This window comes from Syngnathus scovelli, chromosome 5 (assembly GCF_024217435.2).
Source record: "Syngnathus scovelli strain Florida chromosome 5, RoL_Ssco_1.2, whole genome shotgun sequence".
NCBI lineage: Eukaryota > Metazoa > Chordata > Actinopteri > Syngnathiformes > Syngnathidae > Syngnathus > Syngnathus scovelli.
This window is the reverse complement of record NC_090851.1, coordinates 4,132,309-4,153,428: the sequence shown is the minus strand read 5'-3', so window position 1 is coordinate 4,153,428 and position 21,120 is coordinate 4,132,309. Positions and strand designations below refer to the sequence as shown.

The 21,120-nt window shown below is 43.8% G+C and overlaps 2 protein-coding genes across 3 annotated transcripts; both read left to right on the top strand.

Moving 5' to 3' along the window:
- Window positions 1-23: 23 nt before the first annotated feature.
- On the top strand, window positions 24-7,273 carry LOC125969089 (mucolipin-1). Of its 2 annotated transcripts, none has more exons than XM_049720798.1 (14): window positions 24-177; window positions 2,376-2,653; window positions 2,718-2,885; window positions 2,991-3,147; window positions 3,213-3,294; window positions 3,487-3,583; window positions 4,115-4,214; window positions 4,384-4,490; window positions 4,570-4,719; window positions 4,788-4,889; window positions 4,966-5,088; window positions 5,196-5,402; window positions 5,507-5,637; window positions 5,700-7,273. In XM_049720798.1, the coding sequence occupies exons 1-14, from the start codon at window positions 147-149 to the stop codon at window positions 5,734-5,736; spliced, it is 1,770 nt and encodes a 589-aa protein (XP_049576755.1). In that variant the 5' UTR covers window positions 24-146; the 3' UTR covers window positions 5,737-7,273. The 2 variants fall into 2 exon arrangements, with proteins under 2 accessions (XP_049576755.1, XP_049576754.1); XM_049720797.1 differs by having other exon boundaries at window positions 2,373-2,653.
- Window positions 7,274-8,440: 1,167 nt separating this feature from the next.
- On the top strand, window positions 8,441-21,033 carry prr36a (proline rich 36a). The gene is made up of 6 exons (XM_049721817.2): window positions 8,441-8,675; window positions 13,114-13,646; window positions 13,720-13,813; window positions 14,592-14,848; window positions 14,927-17,293; window positions 18,955-21,033. The coding sequence occupies exons 2-6, from the start codon at window positions 13,154-13,156 to the stop codon at window positions 19,893-19,895; spliced, it is 4,152 nt and encodes a 1,383-aa protein (XP_049577774.1). The 5' UTR covers window positions 8,441-8,675; window positions 13,114-13,153; the 3' UTR covers window positions 19,896-21,033.
- The last annotated feature ends 87 nt before the right edge of the window (window positions 21,034-21,120 follow it).

Genomic DNA, 21,120 nt, shown 5'->3' with positions numbered 1-21,120 from the left:
GTGCCTAGCCACGTGATCCGAGACCGGAAACGAGTCCGGATGCAGACAGCCTATCATCAGACTCTTTCCACAACTTTACAGTACGAAGAGTAAACAACTTGTCGCCGGATTTAAATATATCTATGTCTATATTTTAAAACATAAACATGTCGGCGATGGAACAAAATGACGGCACAGGTAATGTAATACCGACCGCTTCTTCGTGACATACTTTTGCGTTATTTTTGTGCCTGGACTGTCAATATATGACTGTACCGATCTCGTGTTTTATTTTTATTTATTTTTTGTGTCATTATATGTTGTGACGTTTTGTTGTGTTTTTTTATTTTTTGGGGGGGGGTCATCAACAATGTTATAGTCTGTTTTTATTTAGCTTTCTCGTTCTGGATAAGTTGTGTTGGCAAAACCGATTCGGTATTACTGAGACCGTCTCGTTATCCAAGTTGATACATTGGATTTATTTTCATTTCCTTTTTACATTTCTTGTTTTAGTGGTTTACGTTGAGGCTGAAAGTTGTTCTGAACTGACGTGATGCTTAAGAGCATCATTATTAATAGTCATGTCATGTTCTTGTGTTAAAAGAGATTTATGCATTTATGTTAAAATTCGTTCCAACCTCTTCAGTTCATCCAAAGATACACGTTATTTTATAGTGATGAATGAAATTAATTATTTGGAGATCGAAATGATCTATTTGAAGATCAAAATGATGCATGCGATCGTGTAGAATGACAATATTTTTCTAACGATTGCACCATTTATTCTTTTTACATTTCATTGACATTACCAAATGCTATTTTACGTATTTAAATTTAATTTACAACAAAATAACATGATTTTTCACTGAAGCATGTAGATTGAAATTAGATTTTTCTTTATTAATTAGTTCTCACCTTATATGGTGGTAAATCCCGATGTGATTTTTGGCTTGTCCCATCAAATTTGTCACTCAAATATTTTGTTTGGTGCAAAAAATGAATGGATGTTGTCTTGTTTCATGACTGCGTTGCATCACTTTGAGAATTTTTCCAGTGGGTACCAATAAAACAAAACCTTCAAACAGTGTTGATTGGGAGGGAGCACAAAATTTGCTGTTTGTTCATTATGCATTTAAAATTGAGATTTTTACTCTAACTTTCTAAACGATCATTGTACGCATGACTCAGAATTCATGGGCCACTTTTCTAGTTGTGCATTCCCTTTTTTTGCAAGCTAGTGTTTGGCTTCTGGCGTCACCAGACGAGATGTTAAGCACCGATAATCGGTTGTAGACCATTTGATTGACAGGCAGGCCGCTCGGTCGCTGTTTCCGACCTCACTCCGCAGACGGTCGTGAACCCGAAGAGCCAGATATTTCTGCGGATTACACTCGGTGTGTGTCAAGGCATGGCGCGCGGTCAGGTTTTGTTTTGTCCAATCTTCATGGAGCGTGACGATCGGCACGCTCCCCTGATGGCAGATATCCATCGACTCTGCCTCCTTCTCTTTTGTCTGCAGGAAATTGTAAGTGTTTGGATTCTTGTCTGTGACGCTGGCACGCAAAGGCTGTCACTACCTCCGCACAGCACCCTCCTCGTGTTGAGAGTCATTTTTATTTACCCAGTAGAACCTCAATTGAACATTTGTGATAACTGACTAGCCATGGATTAGTTCTTTTTGTCCTCTGACTTTTTTTTTTTCTGTTCTAGAGTATATCAGGAAAGTCAGTTGCAGCGTATCACACAATGGCACACTTCTCATTTTCATCCAGGAAGTTGAATCAACAGTCTTTATAACACCCTAAATTAAAAATAATGCACGTTGTGTGTGTTCTGCAATTGCGTGTTGTTGGCTCAGAATTTTTTTTTTTTTTTTGCGAGGCCAGATGGTGCAGGATGGCCCTGTTACTGTGAGTCTCATGATTTAAACCATGTGACATGGATAAAACATGACTGGCCTTCTTTGTGGGCAGGAATTCAAACAAAAGTTGTAATCAGTTTAACTCACAGCATTACTATTTAAAAAGTTGTGCGTTATTGTTGTGTGTGTGTGTTTTAACAATATGCTGCCATTGAGTTTAATTCACTGATGTTCCTTTTGTAACCTTGCTTTTTTAGAAATTTACAAAATTATTCATTTAATTACCTAAATATTATCTTTCTGGAGGTTTGGCATACTTGCTCCAATGGAGAGGTCATTGCACCTCAAAAAAGAATACTGCTGAATTTGCGTCTCTGGATTTTGTCCGGAGGTGACCCAGAACACTCGTTGTCCTCACGTAATAAGAACTTACTATATTTAGAAAAATTCTGGATCTCCGTTTCCACATTTTCTTGTTTAGGCCTTGGTGGAGGTCTGCATTACTGAGGTTTGTTTCTTTTTTTTTTGCCAGAAGACGAGAGTCACCCCGCCTCATTGAGGTGCCACGTCTCCACAGGTGACAGCGGGGAACACCCCGAGCCTCTGGATAGCAACCGCTGCGATAACCACGCCAACCACCATTTCACCGGCGCCACGGCGGGCCACTGGGTGAGCGCCGAGTATGACGAGGAAGCCATTCGCAGGAAGTTGAAGTACTTCTTCATGAGCCCCTGTGACAAATACCACGCTAAAGGTCGTAAACCTTACAAGCTGATCCTGCAGCTGCTCAAGATCATCATTGTCACCGCTCAGGTACCAAACTATCGATTCTCTTCTGTCATCCGCCATCACACCTGACCCCCTTTTATTACTCCAGTTGGTGCTGTTTGGCCTCAGCAACCAAGTGGTGGTGACCTTCAAAGAGGAGAACACCATGACGTTCAAGTATCTCTTCCTCAAAGACTTTGACGAGTCGTCGGACAGCTCTTTTGCCGTCTACACGCAACGGGACGTCTACGAGCACATCTTCTACGCTGTGGACCAGGTAACTCCATGTACTGAATATACGGGGGGGGGGGGGTAGTCCTGCAATGGACAAAAAGTCTGACCCGGGGTCAGGGAATTTGAATCACTGCTAATGTCGTCGCAGTATCTCGCCCTGCCGGAGACCACAGTCGGCCGCTACGCTTACGTCTACGGCGTGGGCGTCAACGACAGTGCGCTGTCCCTCTGTCAGCAGTATTACAAGAGGGGCCGCATCGACCCCGCCAATGACACCTTCAGCATCGACCCGCACATCATCACAGGTACGACGCAAAGCCCCCCACACACACACACAATTGATCTAATATATTGACTTCACTTTGCCCAGACTGCGTCGGAGTCAACCCTCTGTCTGTGCCCCCCGCCCCGCTCACCAGCTCCTACAAGAACTTTACACTCAAGTTCCACAAGTAAGGCTTCATTTTTCACATGGCTTTCGACGATTCCGTCAGTCTCCTCCGTCACGGCAAAGATGGTATCTCGTGGCGGCGTTCGACACGTTTATTATCAGCACGCTCCGGCTCGTGTGGATTGCGTGTTTTCGGGTGTTTTGTTTGTTTGTTTTGTTTGGGCGAATCAACTCGTGTCCCTGTGTTCTTAAGGTTTATTAACGTCACCATCGAGTTTCAGCTGAAGGCCATCAATGTGCAGACCATCATCAATAATGAGATCCCTGACTGTTACACGTTTTACATAAAGGTGAGGAAAGTACTTGTGTGTTGATTCTGTTCCGCACACTGATTTTAAAAGAATAAAACAAAATAGAGTTCAATATATTGAATAAAATATTTCATTTGTTCCCCACTCTGATTTTAAAGGAATAAAACAAAATAGAGTTCAATTCATTTTTATAAACTATATAATTTGTTCTTTGACGTTAAGCATGTTTGACAGCATATAATTTAATGAAGTGATTATCTTTTATATAATTTAACATATAAGTCCACTTATATATAAAATTTTGTTTATCGTTAAGGCACCTTTAATTAGCAACGTGATTAAAACAAATGTTTGCTTTTTTTTTTTTTTTAAATAGAAGATTCAAGGTGGATTTTTTTTCTTTAAATTTGTATACACCCACATGTTCCTCATTTTGGACAGCCACTAACTAGATAATTTGAAAAGGGGGAAAAAAAAATTCAAGTCTGAAGCAACACGGCATCCATTTTGTCTCGCTCGGTTTCTGAACTAGTCATGGACGTGACTTGACTGTTGCTATGTGTCGATTAGATCGTGCTGGACAACAAGGCTCACAGCGGCAAAGTGAAAATACGATTGGAGAATCAAGCCTCCATAAAGGAGTGCAAAGACCCCAGCGTGTCCGGACAGGGTGAGCACGAGATACTTTTTTTTAAATTACACTTTTTAAATAATCACTCAGAACATATATTTAGATCCAAATCATTTTATTTTCTGCACAAACTTTTATTAAAGTTTACCAATTCAAATCCAACCAACCCCCCCAACCTTTCTTTTTTTATATTTATTTGAATCCCCAGCTGAGAACTACACCCGTGTGGCGTTCGATGTCGCCGTGGCTCTTGTGTGCACGCTGTCGCTGGTTTTATGCGGGCGCTCCATACTGCGAGGCATCATTCTGCAACAGGTCGCCACTGCGTTACAAAAATATTTTTTGAAAATACCCCTCAAAAACGATTTGCTCACTGCTTATTTGTGTTTATCAGGAGTTTGTGCAGTTCTTTAAGGAGAACCTAAATCACAAAGTGTGCTGGGCAGACCGTCTGGAGTTCATCAACGGCTGGTACATCCTCCTTATCGTCAGCGATATTCTCACCATCACCGGAAGCATCATCAAGATTGGCATCGAGTCCAAGGTGAGCGAAAATGTCAAATGTTAGGTTGGAAGTCACGGAGTTAATTTGTCCCTCCTTTCACTCGACAGAATATGTCTTCTTATGATCTATGTGGTATCCTCTTGGGTACCTCCACCCTCTTGGTATGGGTGGGAGTCATTCGCTACCTCACCTTCTTCCAGAAATACAACGTAAGCTGCGCATCTGCTACTCGGCTTTGTCACGTGATTTGCACGGAGTGAAAAACGTTATGATGTCATCGTTCAGATCCTGATTGTGACTCTTCGAGCAGCCTTCCCCAACGTAATCCGCTTCTGCTGTTGTGTGGCCGTCATATATTTAGGCTACTGCTTCTGTGGCTGGATCGTGCTTGGACCGTATCATGTGAAGGTACCGCACCAACAAGTCAGCTTTTTAATTAGCCTCGCTAATTGGGGAAACAGGGCTATCCTGAGGTCGTAAGGTCACGCGTCTTATTGGAGCGTTTTGTACGGCAGTTCCGTTCGCTGTCCATGGTGTCCGAATGCCTCTTCTCCCTCATCAACGGCGACGACATGTTCGTGACCTTCTCGGGAATGCAGGAGAGCAGCACGCTGGTGTGGCTCTTCAGCCAGGTGTACCTGTACACCTTCATCTCGCTCTTCATCTACATGGTGCTGTCGCTTTTCATCGCGCTCATCACCGGCGCCTACGAAGCCATTAAGGTAGACAAGAAAAGTCATTTTTGTTGTTATTTTAAAGTTATATATATAAACATTCCGGAAACTTTAAGTGGAAATGCAAATGTTTCCTGTATGTTGTGTTACAGCATCAAACCCAGGAGCCCATCCACATAACAGACTTGCACGCCTTCATCGCCGAGTGCACCGACGCGCCAAGCTCCGGCAAGTTCAGGGGAATGGAAACGTCGCCGTGCTCCTTTTTCTGCTGCTGTGACCGGTAAGCACACGATTTTCTTGTTGTTGATGATCAAAATACTAACCATGTTGTATTTCCGCCAGAATGACAACTTACGAGGACGTCCTGCTGGTGAATTGAGAACAAGCCCCCCCCCCCTTTTTTTTTTTTTTCTTCTCCAGCACTTGACTGAAGGAGGAGAATTCAATCAGTTGGACTAGCATTTCCGATGAGGAATGAACTGGTCGTGAATTCTTCAGGAACAAGCCGCTTTGTGCAGGATGAAAGCACACGTAGTATTTCATGGCCCGATGTCAGGCCAACTCAGTGTTGTTGATTTTTTTTTTTTTTTTTAATAACCTGCTAGTTTTTTAGCAGATTTCAGTCTCAGGCCCATCAACACGCACAAAGCTTTGGGGCGGATCCAGTTTGACTGCAGCCTCGGAAGGTATGGCCACTTGACATGGTATGCCTGTTTAGTGTTTTTATATTTTGGGGAACCAGAATCCTCGTTTGAGACTTTTTGTCCCTAGTCTTTTAAAATTTGTATTAAGGAAAAAGGAGTTACTCACTATTTGAAGCATTTAATCATCAAAACATTTTAATACGCAATAGTGCAATGAAGACTGCAGCCATATTCATTTTTGAAAAAATAGCTTTAGAGAACATGTGATTCTTTTAAATAAATAAAAAAGCTATTTTAAATACACAAGCACATTTCGGAACAAGAAATGGAGTTGCAAATAAAACCAAATCAAAATTGCACTTAATAAATCCAGTTCCAAAATTCTAAATTTCACCTTAAAATGTCCAATAGTGAAACTCATTATTTGTTGGATTCACAAAGTGGAAGAGCCCCAACATTTGATAATTATATAAAAAAAAAAAATACTCAAGACGTTTTTGATCTTGAAAGGATTTTCTGATTTGTTTCATAATTCTGTTTAGTGTATTTGAGTTTTTAAACTTTTTTAATTGAACTGCTAAAATAGATGCAGCTGCTATATAAAATTTTTAAAGCCACAAATATATATATTTTTTAAAATACGTTTCTACTCTGTTAATTGAGAATCTCAGGTAGCACTTCCCTTATGCTGCACCAGCATCATTTTTCGATATTGGTTGCTATCATAGATTTTGCATTATCTACTCAGTCTAATGCAGCACTTGCTTTTCAGTCGTTATAACAAAACTAACAAAACTGTTCTTAATTTTAACATGAGATTTCTTCAAGAAATAATTCTGGAGCTCTTAGAAAACCCAACTTGAAGCAGCCAAACAGGTCAACAACTTATGTATACCAACTTAACTAACTTATGTTATTATGTGGTTCTCTTGTATTTTTATTTTTTTTTTATCTACCATATGATGTTTTGTATCGCATGAAACGCACAATTGTCAAAGGAGACTCCCGTTTTCATGACTTTTATTCAATCATATACTAAAACAACCAATGACTTGTTTAAGTGTAACACTGTTTGAAATTTAGCCTTAAATAATATATTATACGAGTCTATATAATATATTGTTATATTATCTGTTTATAAGATATTTTCCATATGTGCCCTAACCACAGAGAGGTTCTTTTATACACATACGGTACAAATATTCTACAAATTGTTAACTACTAGAAACATGTCTTGTACACATGTTGCTGATTAAAGTGCCATGGATCATATGCGTGTTCAATATTTTTAAGTTGTGAGAAATATGAAATCCATCCAAACCACTTATGCAAACTGAAATATTGTATAATTTTAAGAATTCCTTTAGTGTTTCAGTTGGAATATTACATCACAACCCACAATCAGCTCCATTTAGAAAATCAAATCCTGTTAACTTTCAAAAGAGAGCGCTAGTGAGTCACCTTTTAAAAGCTGGCAATGGAGACATTTGCAGCAGTCAAAGGTTTGCATTCCTGCTATGATGCAGTCCAATGTTTTCACTGCTGCACTTCGGAGGAGTGTAATTTCATTACGCTGTCAAATACGATGATGTCATTTCCTGCTTATTGATAATGTAGCGCATTAAGATTTTCTTACCACCACTTAAAATCATGCATTATGTACAGCTCTGGAGATGCTTTCCCGCTTCCTGCCTGGCTTGCAAATCAGAATTTGCGCTTTCTCGAAGGAGTATGTCTCTCTCCACACACACGGACAAAGAGGAACATTTCAACTATAAATCTTGAGGGGACAAATGTGAGTTTATGGGTTTTCCCCTGGTTCTGTCACCCCGGCCCATTGTTGAGAAGCTGATGAAACGACTGCCAGACTCTTCTTTCAGCCCAACCACCTCGAAGAGTTTTTCCCCAATATAACTTAAGTCTTATACCATTCTATTCTTTTTTTAACCCAGTGTGTTGTTGCACCGCTCTTTGTGCGTGGCCATTCATTGATGTCCATTGTGCAGGCTGCAGCTGCAGCTTAGCTGAAGAAATGCATTCACACAACAAGTCATTCACCCAGCAGCAGCATTTCTGGGCCTTGTACCATTGGGAAGTGGACCCTTGCAAAAAAAAACAACCTTTTGTACTGTTTTTAGAGATGATTTTTAAACAGGCAAGTTTGAAAGGATTTGATTAAATGATTAAAAATGTTTTTGGGCTATTTTTTATTTGTTATTATATATTAAATTATTGTTATGCATCTATAATTTGGGGTTGAAATTTACTATTACAAAAAATATTCAAAATATCACGTTCCCCTTGGAAATGGATACAAGAGCGACTACATCACATGAAATCCCGCGATATCTGTACTCCTGACGTCATGGCTTATTTGCATAAACACCGGTTTCGTTCGCTGATTGGTCCGCGGGGGGGATTTAATTTGTACAGGCCACCACGCTTCCCCTTTTCAGACAACTGCTCCTCCCCCTCGTCCCCCCTTCTCTCGCTCCGGCCGCATCCTTTATGAGCGAGGTTGGGCTAGCCTGCCGCCGCCTAAACGTGGAGGGACCAACGGCGTCTCTATTGTTACTCCGTGGCTGATAAACTGACCGCTCCTTCGTCAATTATTGTGTGGTCTTGCCCGCCAAAGAAGCGACTGCGTGTTTCTTCACCGGCCGCCGACCGAAAGGTAAGCGCAATTAACCACGTCTGAGCTCTTATCCTGCTTTTCGTCAATTAAGCTTAAATAAGCACTATGGCTACGAGTTAAGCCGCTTCTGCTTGAGTTTGTGGCTTGGCGAGAGCTTGTACAACGGTACGTCGGGGCGCTTTTAAAGGCTGGAGTGTAATGATGGGACACGCTAGCTTGTCACCGTGCGTCATGGGGCGGCGTTTCTTGCAGTTGCAAGTCTTGGTTCATCTCTTATCCTTTCGTTTGGCAGGTGGCGTCGGATGATTTGTTGCATGATTTAGCATACGCGTTATTAAAACCACAACAGAAGGCAACAACGATGCCCTAAATAATTGCGTTCTAAAGGCTTCAATAGGGCCTTCAGGTCCAGTAAGCGACAAATGGTGGTATTAAAATCCCGCTTGAGGCCAAACAATTTAGACCAAACAAATGCGTCCAGATAAATAATGTGCGTCAAGTGAAAGCGCTCAAGCGACTTGACTAGATGCGATTCTCCGATGTCAGGTAAATTCTCAAGGTACTTTAGACATGGAGCAGGTCGCTTCCTCACTTATTGGAAGATCAATTGACTGGAACCAAACTTAGTCTTAAAAAAAACAAAAACACAAGCAGCGTTTGACGGCTGTCAGAATCGGAGTCAAGTCATGTGGCTTCTTGGGCTACATCATGTTTGTATTTTGGTACTGCCTGATTCACAAAGAGGTGTGAGTTGACTTGGCCTGGGGATGTGAAACCATGTGTGAATGACTCAGGAGGACTTTCACCCCCCCGTTGGCCCACTCCTTTCAGCCCCCCCCCCCCCCCCCCCCCCACCACCACACACACACACACACACACACACTGTTGGCCCATTTTCAATTGCTTGGCCACACTTGTGTGTCCCATTATGAGGGTCACTTAAGCCTTGTCGATGCCAATGTTTCCTCTATGGCTTACCATGGCGAAATCTTTTACGTGCAAATTATTTTGACGCATCAGTACTTTGCAATGAGTCGCCAAACCATATTTTGTTATAATTTTTCCAGTCACTCAAGATGAAATGCAACTTGTGTGTAGAATTGCCATAGTTTGGTGTTACGGAGATCTGCAAAGGGGTCACTCCAAAATCATGAAAAGTCCCAAATCTGTTTGCCTTGAACCGAAAGCTGTGCAAAACTATAATAGCCTGATGAAAATTATGGTGTGTTAAAGTTGAGGAATGCTAAAGCAGCCCTTGAATTTTTTTGATTGGGCAACTGTTTGACCTTCTCTTTTAGAGGTATTAATTAATCTAATGGTATGTTCATAATTTTTCCCGATGTACAATCGAATGCAACGAGAGCGACCGAATCTGCTCTACACAGAGTAATTTGCCAACGCTTACATTTATCTGCTGTGGTTGGAGGAAAAAAAAAAAAAAAAAAGCACAAAACAAAGGAAACACCTGCAGGCTCTTTGGAACAATGCAGTATAATAAGGAACAGTCATCCCGTCTTCCTTTTGGCGAGAAAATATTCCAATTCTCTGATCTGCTTCATCTGTTTATCATTTTTCAGCCCGCTTTGCTTGTCTTAACGAGAACTTGAGATTCTCAACGCTTATTTGGAGCGAGCACTTCCCTGCCCGTTAAAATTAAGCGGTGAGTGCTGACACTGCACTTTTTTTTTTTTTTTTATTAAGGGCTCTCAGTCTGCAAGACTTGGCCCAGATAATTATTGATAAAGCTAAGTTAGCAATTTGGTGGTCTCTTTTGGAACGCTGGACTTTGCAATGCTTTCCAAAATTGAGCACTCAGTATTATGGGTGTGTCGGACAGAGATTGTCCTCGGTTCACCTTTTTCTGTAATCCGATCAGGCTCGCCAAGCTCATATTGACTATTTGTGTGTACTCTTGTTTGCCGAGAGTGTCTGATTTTTTTTTTTTTGGTTGTGCGCATTATCAACCGCATTGATTTCGGACTCATCCGACTTTTTTTTTTTTTTATATCCCTCGGGGCATTTGACTGACAAGCTTCGCCAGCTGCCTCTCCATCCAGTTGCACCAGTTAATCCAGTCAAAAAAAAAAAGCCCCCCCCCCACCTTTCTCCACTGCCACGCCTTTAGTGTTGATGGTGTAGAGACAAAAAGCCCCCCCCCCCCCCCCCTTTATAGTTTCTTAATGTTGGCCTAATGCACGCTGATGCTCACAAAGCCTTTTTGTTTTCTCGCTCGCCTCGTCTTCCCAGGGCGGCAAAATTTGGAACTGTTTGAGTTTCAACCGGACGTAGTTTTTTTCTAAACAAAGTTTATGATGATTACACATTTTCATATGCTGAAATGAAAGTGAAACTAATAATGATTTACTGCCACAATAAATGTTTCAGTTGTTTTTATTAACACTTGGTATCAGGGACATGGTTTGTCCAGAACCATCTTGCTTTTTGAGCTTGACGGTACTTTTGAACATTTTACAATATTTTTTGTAAATATGATCAAAATTGCTAACATAACTATTGATCATCTGTCCACATGATACAATGATCCAGTTATTCAGCGTTTTGGTGTTCTTTCACCACGAGTACAACAAAATATTGTGGTGCCTGCAGCATGGACTAAATATCAACTTTTTTTTTGTTTGCACAGGGCACACTTTTGTTTATGAAGAAAAGTGAGTTCATTAATATCCCATTACTCCTGGCTAGAGGACATTTTCAATCTTTTTTTTTTCTCAAAGGAACTGCATGTTCCAGAATGCATGTGCTCAGTGCCTCCTGACAGTTGTTGTTGTTATTCTAGTAAATTCTGTATGTGCTCAATTTGCACTTAGTGTAAGTTGTTACACGCACAAACGTCTTCCTACTTCTTGGAAATGAGATAGGTTTGATTTTGACTAGTATTATTATTATAGTATGGCTGCATGACACATTAATGGAAGTTAATGATCAGCCTGCTAGTGTGGCCTCTTATCACATTCTGTTAATGTTTAATATTGCTAAGCCAGCTTGATTTATCCAAGGCTCCATGTAAACCAGACTGTTTGGCTCTGCGGGTATTTGTCAGCGGCGTGTCATTTGTTTCCTCTCTTTGCAAATCACATTTTGGCATCAAACAAGCACATTCTTTAGATATGCCTGTTGACCTGCAAATCCTGCACCGACCTTCTTATTGACACACGAAAGCAACACCTGCCACTCGGGAGGCTGGAGTAAATCGCTAATGTTGGAATGTGAGTGGGTGCGGTTTGCACTTGACGCCCTGCCAGCTCAACTGTCACTTTTTTGCCGTTAATCATTGTGGAGCGCATGCAGTCTTTCAGCGTCTCGACAGTCCAAATTCTTCACCACAAGGAAACAATCGGCATGGCAACTAATGCATCATCCGTTGGCCATGCTCTTTTTATGATCGTGGTGTGGATGAAATAAAGAGATAAAAAGTATAAACAACGCCCCCCTTCTCCTGCTGCAGCCTGGACAATGCATTCCAAAATCCCCGCTACGCTAAAACGCTACAAAATCCCTTTCAGCTTGTAGTAGACACCATATTAAGAGTGACCCATTTTGTCACGCACCGCTTGAAATGTCTGGGCAGAGCAATATCATTAAACTGCCTAAAAAAAAAAAAATTTTAAAAAAGTCCACCTTGAGATTTATTGACATTTATTGAAGCAACCAGATGTAAATATTAATAAAGTCAGTTTTGCAGCTAAATCATAGGTGTCAAACTCAAGGCCTGGAGGCCAGATTATCATTTTATGCGGCCCACGTTGGCAAAATGTGCATCGATGCCTCGTGTATATTAAAATTAATTTCACAAAATAGAAGTATTGCTAGGAAACGATGAATACGATGCGGCCCGTGACAAATGAGTTTGACACCCCTGGTCTTGATCGACTCACAAAAGTGGTGCTGGGGGAGACTCTGGGTGTTTGGATTAGAAAAACTCCTCAAAGGGCTTTTTATCTGATTTGTAGCATGGATGAGGTTTTCCACTTGTGAAATCCATAAAAACAGTTGCCGCCTACACTGTCGGAAGCGTTTTCCCTTTTTGCTGTGTCCTCCAGAATGTCTGACACACTTGTTGGCACCGCTTAGCACGAATGTCGACACATTGCGCTAACCAACTATCAAAACAAGAGCCAGCCAAATGCGGTTTTGCTGGTTCTCTTGACACAAATTCCCTCTCAGCACTCGTGCGTGGTTGTGAGAAAAAAAAAAAAAACAATCTGGAGTAGTTTCAAAAGTAATTAAGTTTTTGTTGTCAGCAATCAGTGTTAATGTTTATTATTCCTTACAATGTTTGGCTTTTTGAGGGAATATCATTTCATTGTCGAGTGAGATTTATTGGCATCTCCGTTTATTCACTTCCTGTTTTTCCAGACTGTTCCTAAATTCCAGAGAGGCCCTTCACCATGAATGGGTTTTCCTTTAACTGTACGAAGGGTGGATCATTGAGATGAATTCTTCTTTTTGTTTGCAGAAACTTTAGCAGGACACAGCAGCAACCTCAGCGTCGGGAGATGAAACCGGATGGGGTTCCCATGGATACCACAGAGCCTGACGGTGAAGCCACGGAAGCCGAACAGTCCTCAGTGTCGCCGGACCACGAAATAGAGCAGGCCCAGAACGATGGTTCGCCCCAAGAGGCTTCCAAGACGAACGGGGAACCGGACCCTCAAGTCAAACCAGAAGCTGATGCCTCCAAAAAGCAGGCTGCCGCCAAAACGCAACATTCCCCGAGATCCAAGTCTCAGTCCAAGCACACCAACTCGACTGATAAAACCACAGCAAAATCATGTGCGGCGGGGGCCGTACCCAAAAAATCGGTGAGTGTTGCAACTGTCGTGCCCACCGTCAAGACCCCAAACAAAGGGGCTCAACGGAGGCCCATGAGAAACAACTCGAGTGCCGCCGCGACCACGACAAACGGTACCAGACCCGTAACCCTCGGCGGATGTCGCAATCGGACCACGGCCGCTGAAAATGTTGACGCAGCTCGAGCCAAAAGTTCCGGTGAGTGGCGTCATCATTTGAGCAATTTATTTTTATGTTTTATGCCAACTATGTATTTTATTTCTCCGGCTAGTGGCTACGAGCAGATCAACCGCATCCACCAGCCAGAGACGGTACTTGTATGTTGCTGCCAAAGTTGACAGCGGCGCCATTCCAAAAACCAGCAGGTATGCACACAGTCGCTTAATTTTTTCGGATGAGGGAAAGGAGAAGAAAAGTTTTGTCTTGAATTAGTGAGGTATCAATTTGCTGTTTGTCGTGAATAGCCCTTGGATTATTTTGATTCAGGTGATAATTACATGATGTATCTCGTCATCCCCGTGCTAAGCTTTCACCTCAAAACGACCTTGGTGTGTTGTCATTAAAATTCTATTGGACTGTGATTTTTGTATCGATTTCAACCCGACTGCCAGGAAATGTAATACACCAGCAACAGAGCAGCCCCGCCCCCTCCCACCCCCATTCACCATTAGTGGATGGTGTGTGTGCACGTTTGGAAGGAAAAAAGGATCTTAACTACATTTACTAAAGGGTTTTTGGTGCCACCATTAGATTATTTCAAATTGATATAGAAAAAAAAGTTAATTTATAAATGGATCACATTTTAGATGATTCAAATATTTCTCATCACATTCATGTTTTTTTTTTTTTTATCTCCCAGAGTTGGCAGGATTATGCAAAAACTGCTTAACCTATTTCCATAAAGCTGTACGAAGGGGTTGGGCATGTACAAATGAAAAATCCAGTGCATATTTTTTCTGAAACAGGTCACAAAAACACTTTTGATTCCTTAATGTCTCTGGAAATGCTTAATATTCAAATATGTCCATATAAAAAAAAAACACGTGTGCTATTTTTGTTCTACTAGAGTAGGTTTTTTTTTTGTCAAAGGCTTTTTTTAGATTGTACACCAAAGCCTCTTTCTATGTCATTTTTTTTTTCCAGGCCTACCTCAGCTCCTCAATCGGCATCTGCGCCCGGGACTGGCAGCAGCGTTGCAACCAGAACGCCCACTAGTGCAGCGGCTGCTACTTCAGGATCTCGATCGGCGCCATCCACATCCAGGGCGGGCAATAATGTTTCGTCCAGGCCGCCCAGCACTGCAAGTAGCAGAGCTGCTGCGTCCAGAGCCACCACGCTGCCCTCTACTGGCAGGATCACAGCGATGCAGCCTCCCTCTTCTGCTGTCACAGTGAGGAAAGGTAAGAGAGGAGATCTTAAAATAATATTTCAATGTCTGCTGAACCAAGATCTCAATCTGTTTTCTGTGTTGACACCAGATGTCCATCGGCCACCTTCTGCTGCAGTTGCAAAAAGGACCGCAGCGCCATCAGCTGCCGCAAAAAAACCCGAACCTTCAAAACCTACAGCCGGAGGAAAGCAGCCTTCTACCTCCAAATGGGCCGCACAAAGTAAAACGCAACAACCAGGTCCTGCAAAGCCTTCCAGTGCGGCTTCTCCCAAGCCACCGGCGGCAAGCAAAGCACCCCTGCGAAGAACCCCGCATTCATCTCCAGCTAACAAATCCACAAACGGCAGCACGCCGACGGCCAAGCAGGAGAACAAACCTATTCAAGCGGTGTTGCCTTTCAGTGCCGGCGTCAAGAAGACGAAAGTTTCCAAATGCAACCCCTCTGTCGGGACACGAGGGGGTGCTGTTGCAACGGTAACAAGGACAACCCCGGTGGCAGAAGTACCCCAAGAAACATTGACTCTTGGAGAAGTGGTCCCACTCCAAGCCTCCACTCAGGATCCACCAACAGAAGCGGTACCTCAAGTGAGCGCTCAAAGCCATTCGGCGGCGTCCTCTCCTCCACGCAGCCCGCTCACTACAGCTTCATCAGAAATATCTCCACCGCGGCAAGAGAGTGAGAACCATGCTCCTTCGGTTCAACAAGAGCAGGCGTCAACCTCCGCTGAGCTTCCGTCGGCCAAGGTGGCCTCTCTGCCGGAGATACCCAGTCAGTCTGCTAATGTGTCCTCAGAGCAGACAGTTGCGAAGTCCATCACTCAGGTAGCTCCACCCAGTAATCTCAATGATGAGGAAGATGAAGAGGAAAGGGAGCCAAGTCAGCTGGTTTCAGTTTCCGAAATGAGCGGGATTTCACAACCCACCGAGGAGTCGCGTCCCGGGTCGGCCGGACCGGTCGGCGGCTCCGCTTGGAGGGCGGGCGGCGCCTTCCCGGCTGAGCTGGACTCGCTTAGCGGGAGCCAGCAGGGGGCGTCGGAGTTGAGTGCCCCCGGCGTCCTGGAGGGCACCGAGAGCATGGACGATCTCGGAGAGGGCAGCCTCAAAGGAGCCATGGACATGGAAGGGGCTTCGGCCGGCTCGCCGGACTTTCAAAAGGTTCCCGAGATCCCCTTTAATGACTACGAGGAGGAGGAAGATTATGATGATGACGACGATGAAGACCGAGTGTGCGACATGGACGTGGGCTCTGAAAAGACGGACGAGCTGCAGAGGCGCAGGCACGACAACGCCGCCGATGACGACGAAGAGGACGACGACGTGGAGATGGCCAGCGAAGCAGTAACCGAGAGCGGACTGGAGAGCTACGGGAACGCCGACGAGGACGACTTTGCCGAAGATGAAAGACTGGACAACTTGAACAGGTTGGTCCAGCTTTCTCCGCCTCCTCGGCTCCCGTCGGCGCCGGGTGCTCCGTGGCACCGACCCGACCTGTTTGCTCAGCCGTGGGAAGATCAAGCTCAACCTTCTCAACTGGAGCAGCTCACTGAACTGGTCTCCCAACTCAGGCTGGTGGAAGCTCCAGTGAGCCCACTCATGGACCCCCTGCAAGCAGACTCAGAGACTCCATCTCAATCCCCCGCTCAGGCCCGCCTCGAAATCACCTCAGATCCTCAAAACCAAGAGGTTTCTTTGTCTTCCAAGCTTGAGGATGGGGTCAAGGTGCGCACGGAACAGTGTACTGCGGCGCCACGTCCGACTCCATTCCCTCTAACTCCAGAGGAACTTGGCGTCGTGAGCCCCCGAATTCAAGAAGTCCCGCTCACCTCTCCCCAGCCTGATGCAGGTGTTCATATGGCCAGCGGTGACCAGGAGGTCAAGGCCCAGTCCACGTCAGCGGACGAGCTTTTGAGAGGCGTCGTAAACGCTCTCGCTTCCAACCCTTCGTCATCTTCCGTGACCGAGGACGAAGCCAGCGACACGGAGGGCGAAGCTCTGCTGGAAGAGTCTTTGGAGACTGCGGCCGAGAGCAAGGCGAACACGACCTTTGAGGTCCAGCCCTCAGGACAACGCTGCCTCTCCACCGTGGAAGAAGTGGAGGAGTCCGAGACGACGGCTTTGACCGACGACGCCACCCCGCCTTCCGCGACCTCTCTGGCGTCCTACGGCTTCGACTCGGCAACCACGGCCTCCAACGCCCATTCGGCGGGCGAGGGCTGCGTCAAGAGCCCGGGCATCTTCTCTCTGGAGGAGCTTCCCGAGGAATCCAAGGAGCTCTGTCAGCAAGCCCGGTGCGACCTCGCCGAGCGGCAATACGTGGAGTGCCGTTGTACGGAAGAAGGGCAAAGGTCGGAAGCGCAGGATGTGAGCGCTTTGCAGACCACGCAAGAAAAGCCAGAAGATGCCAAGCCACCGTACTATTTGACCATCTGTGAAAAGACTGACAACTCTTTTGGAGGTAATGTACAGTAAATTGTCCGTCTCTGTGTTCCGCTCTTTCAAATGTCTAGGGACGAATCGGAAAAAGGGACAACGACAGATTTCCTATTGACGACATGTGGCTGACATTCCTGTATGTGCAATAGCAATTTCCGTTTGGCGCTTATCAATGCCCTCAACAGGCGCCATTGATTTTGTTCAGATGGAATTGGATCAAATTGATAACAAATCCCGAGACCTATTTATGACTCATTCGTGCACTGGTGTTTGTGTTTGTTTTTTTGGGGGTCAATGTAGGAATTCTTCCTTCGCCCCCCCCTCAACCCATTCCGTGTCTGTCTTGCACTTTAACATGTAGTATATTATTGTACCCTTGTTTATCAGTCTTTGAGCGATGAAACTTAAAATAAAGATACCTTTTATAACGATTTCATACTCATTGCATAGTTTTGTTTAAAAAGGGCTATTCCGGAATGGCTCAACTGGAGTTCGACCTATTCAAGCCCCATAGTCAGCTACGATACGGCCCCAGTTTACCTAACGACTTTTGAGGATTGATCGATTGATTAATACACAGACATTCCATTTTTGATTCATTTTCATACTTTAACTTTTTCAATTTTGATTGTGATGTTTTGACAGCGATTACAACACCCAAAAAATTGTATTTAATTTCCTCTTTCTATTTCAGTCAACGATGATTTTCCACTTGGTGTTTAATTTCATAGATTATAATCCAAATTACGTCACGATATCTCAATTTTGCAAAATCTCTGTACAAAGTCAACTCTAGGTTTAATTTGTAAGTCCTTTCCCGAGTTTGCCAAGACTCGACCAGCCTCGGGATGCCACGGATCCAACAGCAGCGCTCCGAGCTGCAAAGACCTTGGTAAACGTTTGAACTCTTTGCCCCCCCCCCAAAAAAAAGAGGAGTCATCCACACATCACTCTAGGTGTGTTGCCGCCCACTGACTACTTAAAAAAAAAAAAAAAAATCTACTGCACTCTTCTAAGTCACCCTAAGTTTTCAACTTAGCATGTCACTGTTGATACTGACTTTGATTTCCATCATGTTTTTTCAGGTTTGCTGAATAGCTTGGCTGTAGGACTTTGATGTGTGGAATAAACACAGATTTGTTTTTTTTTTTTAAATAATTTATGGTTGCTCTCCGATTAGGTTGCTCTATTGCAGGGGTGGGGAACCAAAGAGGATGGAATAAAACCTAAAAAGGTTCCCCAGTTTTATTGTATTGACAGTCTAAAGCCAAGCTATTATTAAGTCGCGACGCTTTTTTTACGAACACGACTGCATGAGGAGCTTCTGCATGTCATTTGAATTCACGGGTGATCTCGGCTGGTTGCATATACAGGAACTTGGCTGCCTTTTTCTTTTTTTGTTGTTATTCACACCCACTTGTGTTTTCTAGGTGTTTACGAGGGGGAAAAAAATGTTTTGCACATTTTTTTGCTCTTGTTCCAGAATTTCTGCACTGTTTTCACAATTTTACTCACCATCTTATTTTTAACTCGACTATTTCTGCCCACATTGCAAATATATTTTAGCGGAAGCAATTTTGCTTGTTTGGTTGCGTTGGCTGACATTTATTTTTTTTTTCCTTTTTTTTTTTCTTTTGAATGGTCAATTCATTCTGCTTACATTAATTATTTTTCCCCACACAGGCCTCACCTCGCAATATCAAGGCTACCACCAGGGGGACTCTCACTGCGCTGGTCCCCGTCTGACCTGCGCCGACCTGCCGCCCCGGAAGGTCGGGCAGCAGATGCTCAGCCCCCAGCTGCGACGGCTGGAGCAGCACCAGAAGCAATTGATGGAGATGCAGCAGCGACGAGAGCAGCAGAGCAGACCCCTGGAAGGTGTCGAGCAAGAGAGGAAGAGGACAGAGGAGGAGGAACAGAAGAAGAAGAAGGACGAGGCGGAGGAGGAAATCAAGAGGAATGAGCGGGAACAAGCCGAGGATGACAAAATGGCTGACCAGGTTGGCAAAATGCTCTCTGGGGAAGTCAACCTTGTCAATGGAGAGAGCAAAATGTCCGCCGAAGAGGAGGCGCAGAGGCACGAGTTGCAATTGCAGCTTCTGCAGCAACAGTCGGAATTGAAGCAGAGGCAGCAGATCCTGGAGTGGCAGCAAGAACTGGAGGAGCAGCAGCCTCCCGGCCGAACCGTGGTCCTGTCCCCCTCGTCCGGACTGTGTACCATCTACGAAGCTCTGGAGAGCAGCGACGAAGAGCTGGACGGAGTCCGCCGTCCCGATCGCAAAAGGACTGTACCGGCGGAATTGAAGGGTCCCATTGAGGACCACTCCTCCCCTGAGCACCCGGCTCCCTTGGACCTGGACTGGGGTGCCAAAGTGGACATGGTGCAGCAGCTCATCAATCAGACATTGCTCCTCAACAGAGACGGCTGTTCCTCTCTGCTGCTTCTTCCGGGAGGGGCAGGTGGCACCTTGAGCCCCCTGGAGAGCAGCTTGTGGCCCAGCCTCCTGCCTCCCATCAGCCCTCCCTCTGCCACCGTCACCTCTGTGAGCAGCTTCTCCCCGGAGCCCACCGGAAGCTCCCCTCAGGGGGAATGGACAGTAGTAGAGCTGGAGACCCATCACTAATATTCAAATACGGGTCAGCTGTTCCACAAAATTTTTTAATTTTGTGTGTGGAATTTGTAGGAGATCACTGGAGCTAGCGAGCTTACTTGACTTCTGGCGTACCTTCCTCGCCTTGGCTGAACATCCATCGAGGAGATGTTGTGATTGTGTAGCTCATGTCGTGACTACTGAACGTAAAAAAAAATTAAGTTTATACTGGATATCCCTTTATGCTGAATGTCTGAGCCATGGATGTACTTTTTTTTTTTTTATGAGTATACAAATACACTGGAAACAACTCTCAATTTTTTTTTTTTTTTTTTTTTTTTTTTTTGCACCTAGCTTAAGAGCATTTTTGTTTGTTTTGTCCGCTCAAAGTTCAGTGGGTGTAAAAGTTTCCCCTTGGAACGTTTCAGTCAGGCACTGATGCTTTATGTTTTTATGTGTTCATATGAAAGCTTTTTTTTATTTTATTTTATTTGGTCTGAAGGTCCATGTGATTTTATTTACAATTCAGTGCACTATTTGAATAGCTGTCTTACTTGAAAATAGTCCACTACTCGCACCACTTGTGGACTTAATAGTCGCTAAAATAATTGACTAAAACAAAAAAACATGCTAGGAAAGAAATTGTGGTTTCATCCAGTGGTTAATTAATGTGGTCGCAGAAGTCACTCGTTGGTGCAATTGACTTAGTTTTAGCTATTTTACGATTAGATTCATGTCAGAGCTGTTGCACTCATTTTCATGAAGGGAAGAGTCCTTGTAGTTTTTCTTCTAGAAGTGTCTTATGTGTTTGTGAATGAAATCTAATGAAGGTAATCAATTTTTCTTGTGTCCCTATAAATACGTTGTATTTTGACAGATATTTTTAAAATGTCTTCTTGACTTTTATTCTTTTTTTCTTTTTTTTTTTACCTATAAAATCTTGCAGACTATGGATTTTCCCATGCATTGTAATTCGTCCATGTTTTTTTTTAGGAAGGGTCATCAGACTTGTTGCTGAATTTAATTCGCTTTTTTTTTGTGATTACGAGGTTTATCCCACTGGATTTTATTTGCACCCAATTGCTAAATAATGAACCCATCATGTGTTTTTAATTTATTGACTGAAGCAAGGATAATGTCTCGTAAGTTTTAAATGAAATGTTTTAATTCAGCTGCATGTTTGTTATTCCTTTGTTTCCCAAGGCCATAAATCTGTGATTGTGTATAATTATTACAAGGCGAGGTTTAATGTAAATAA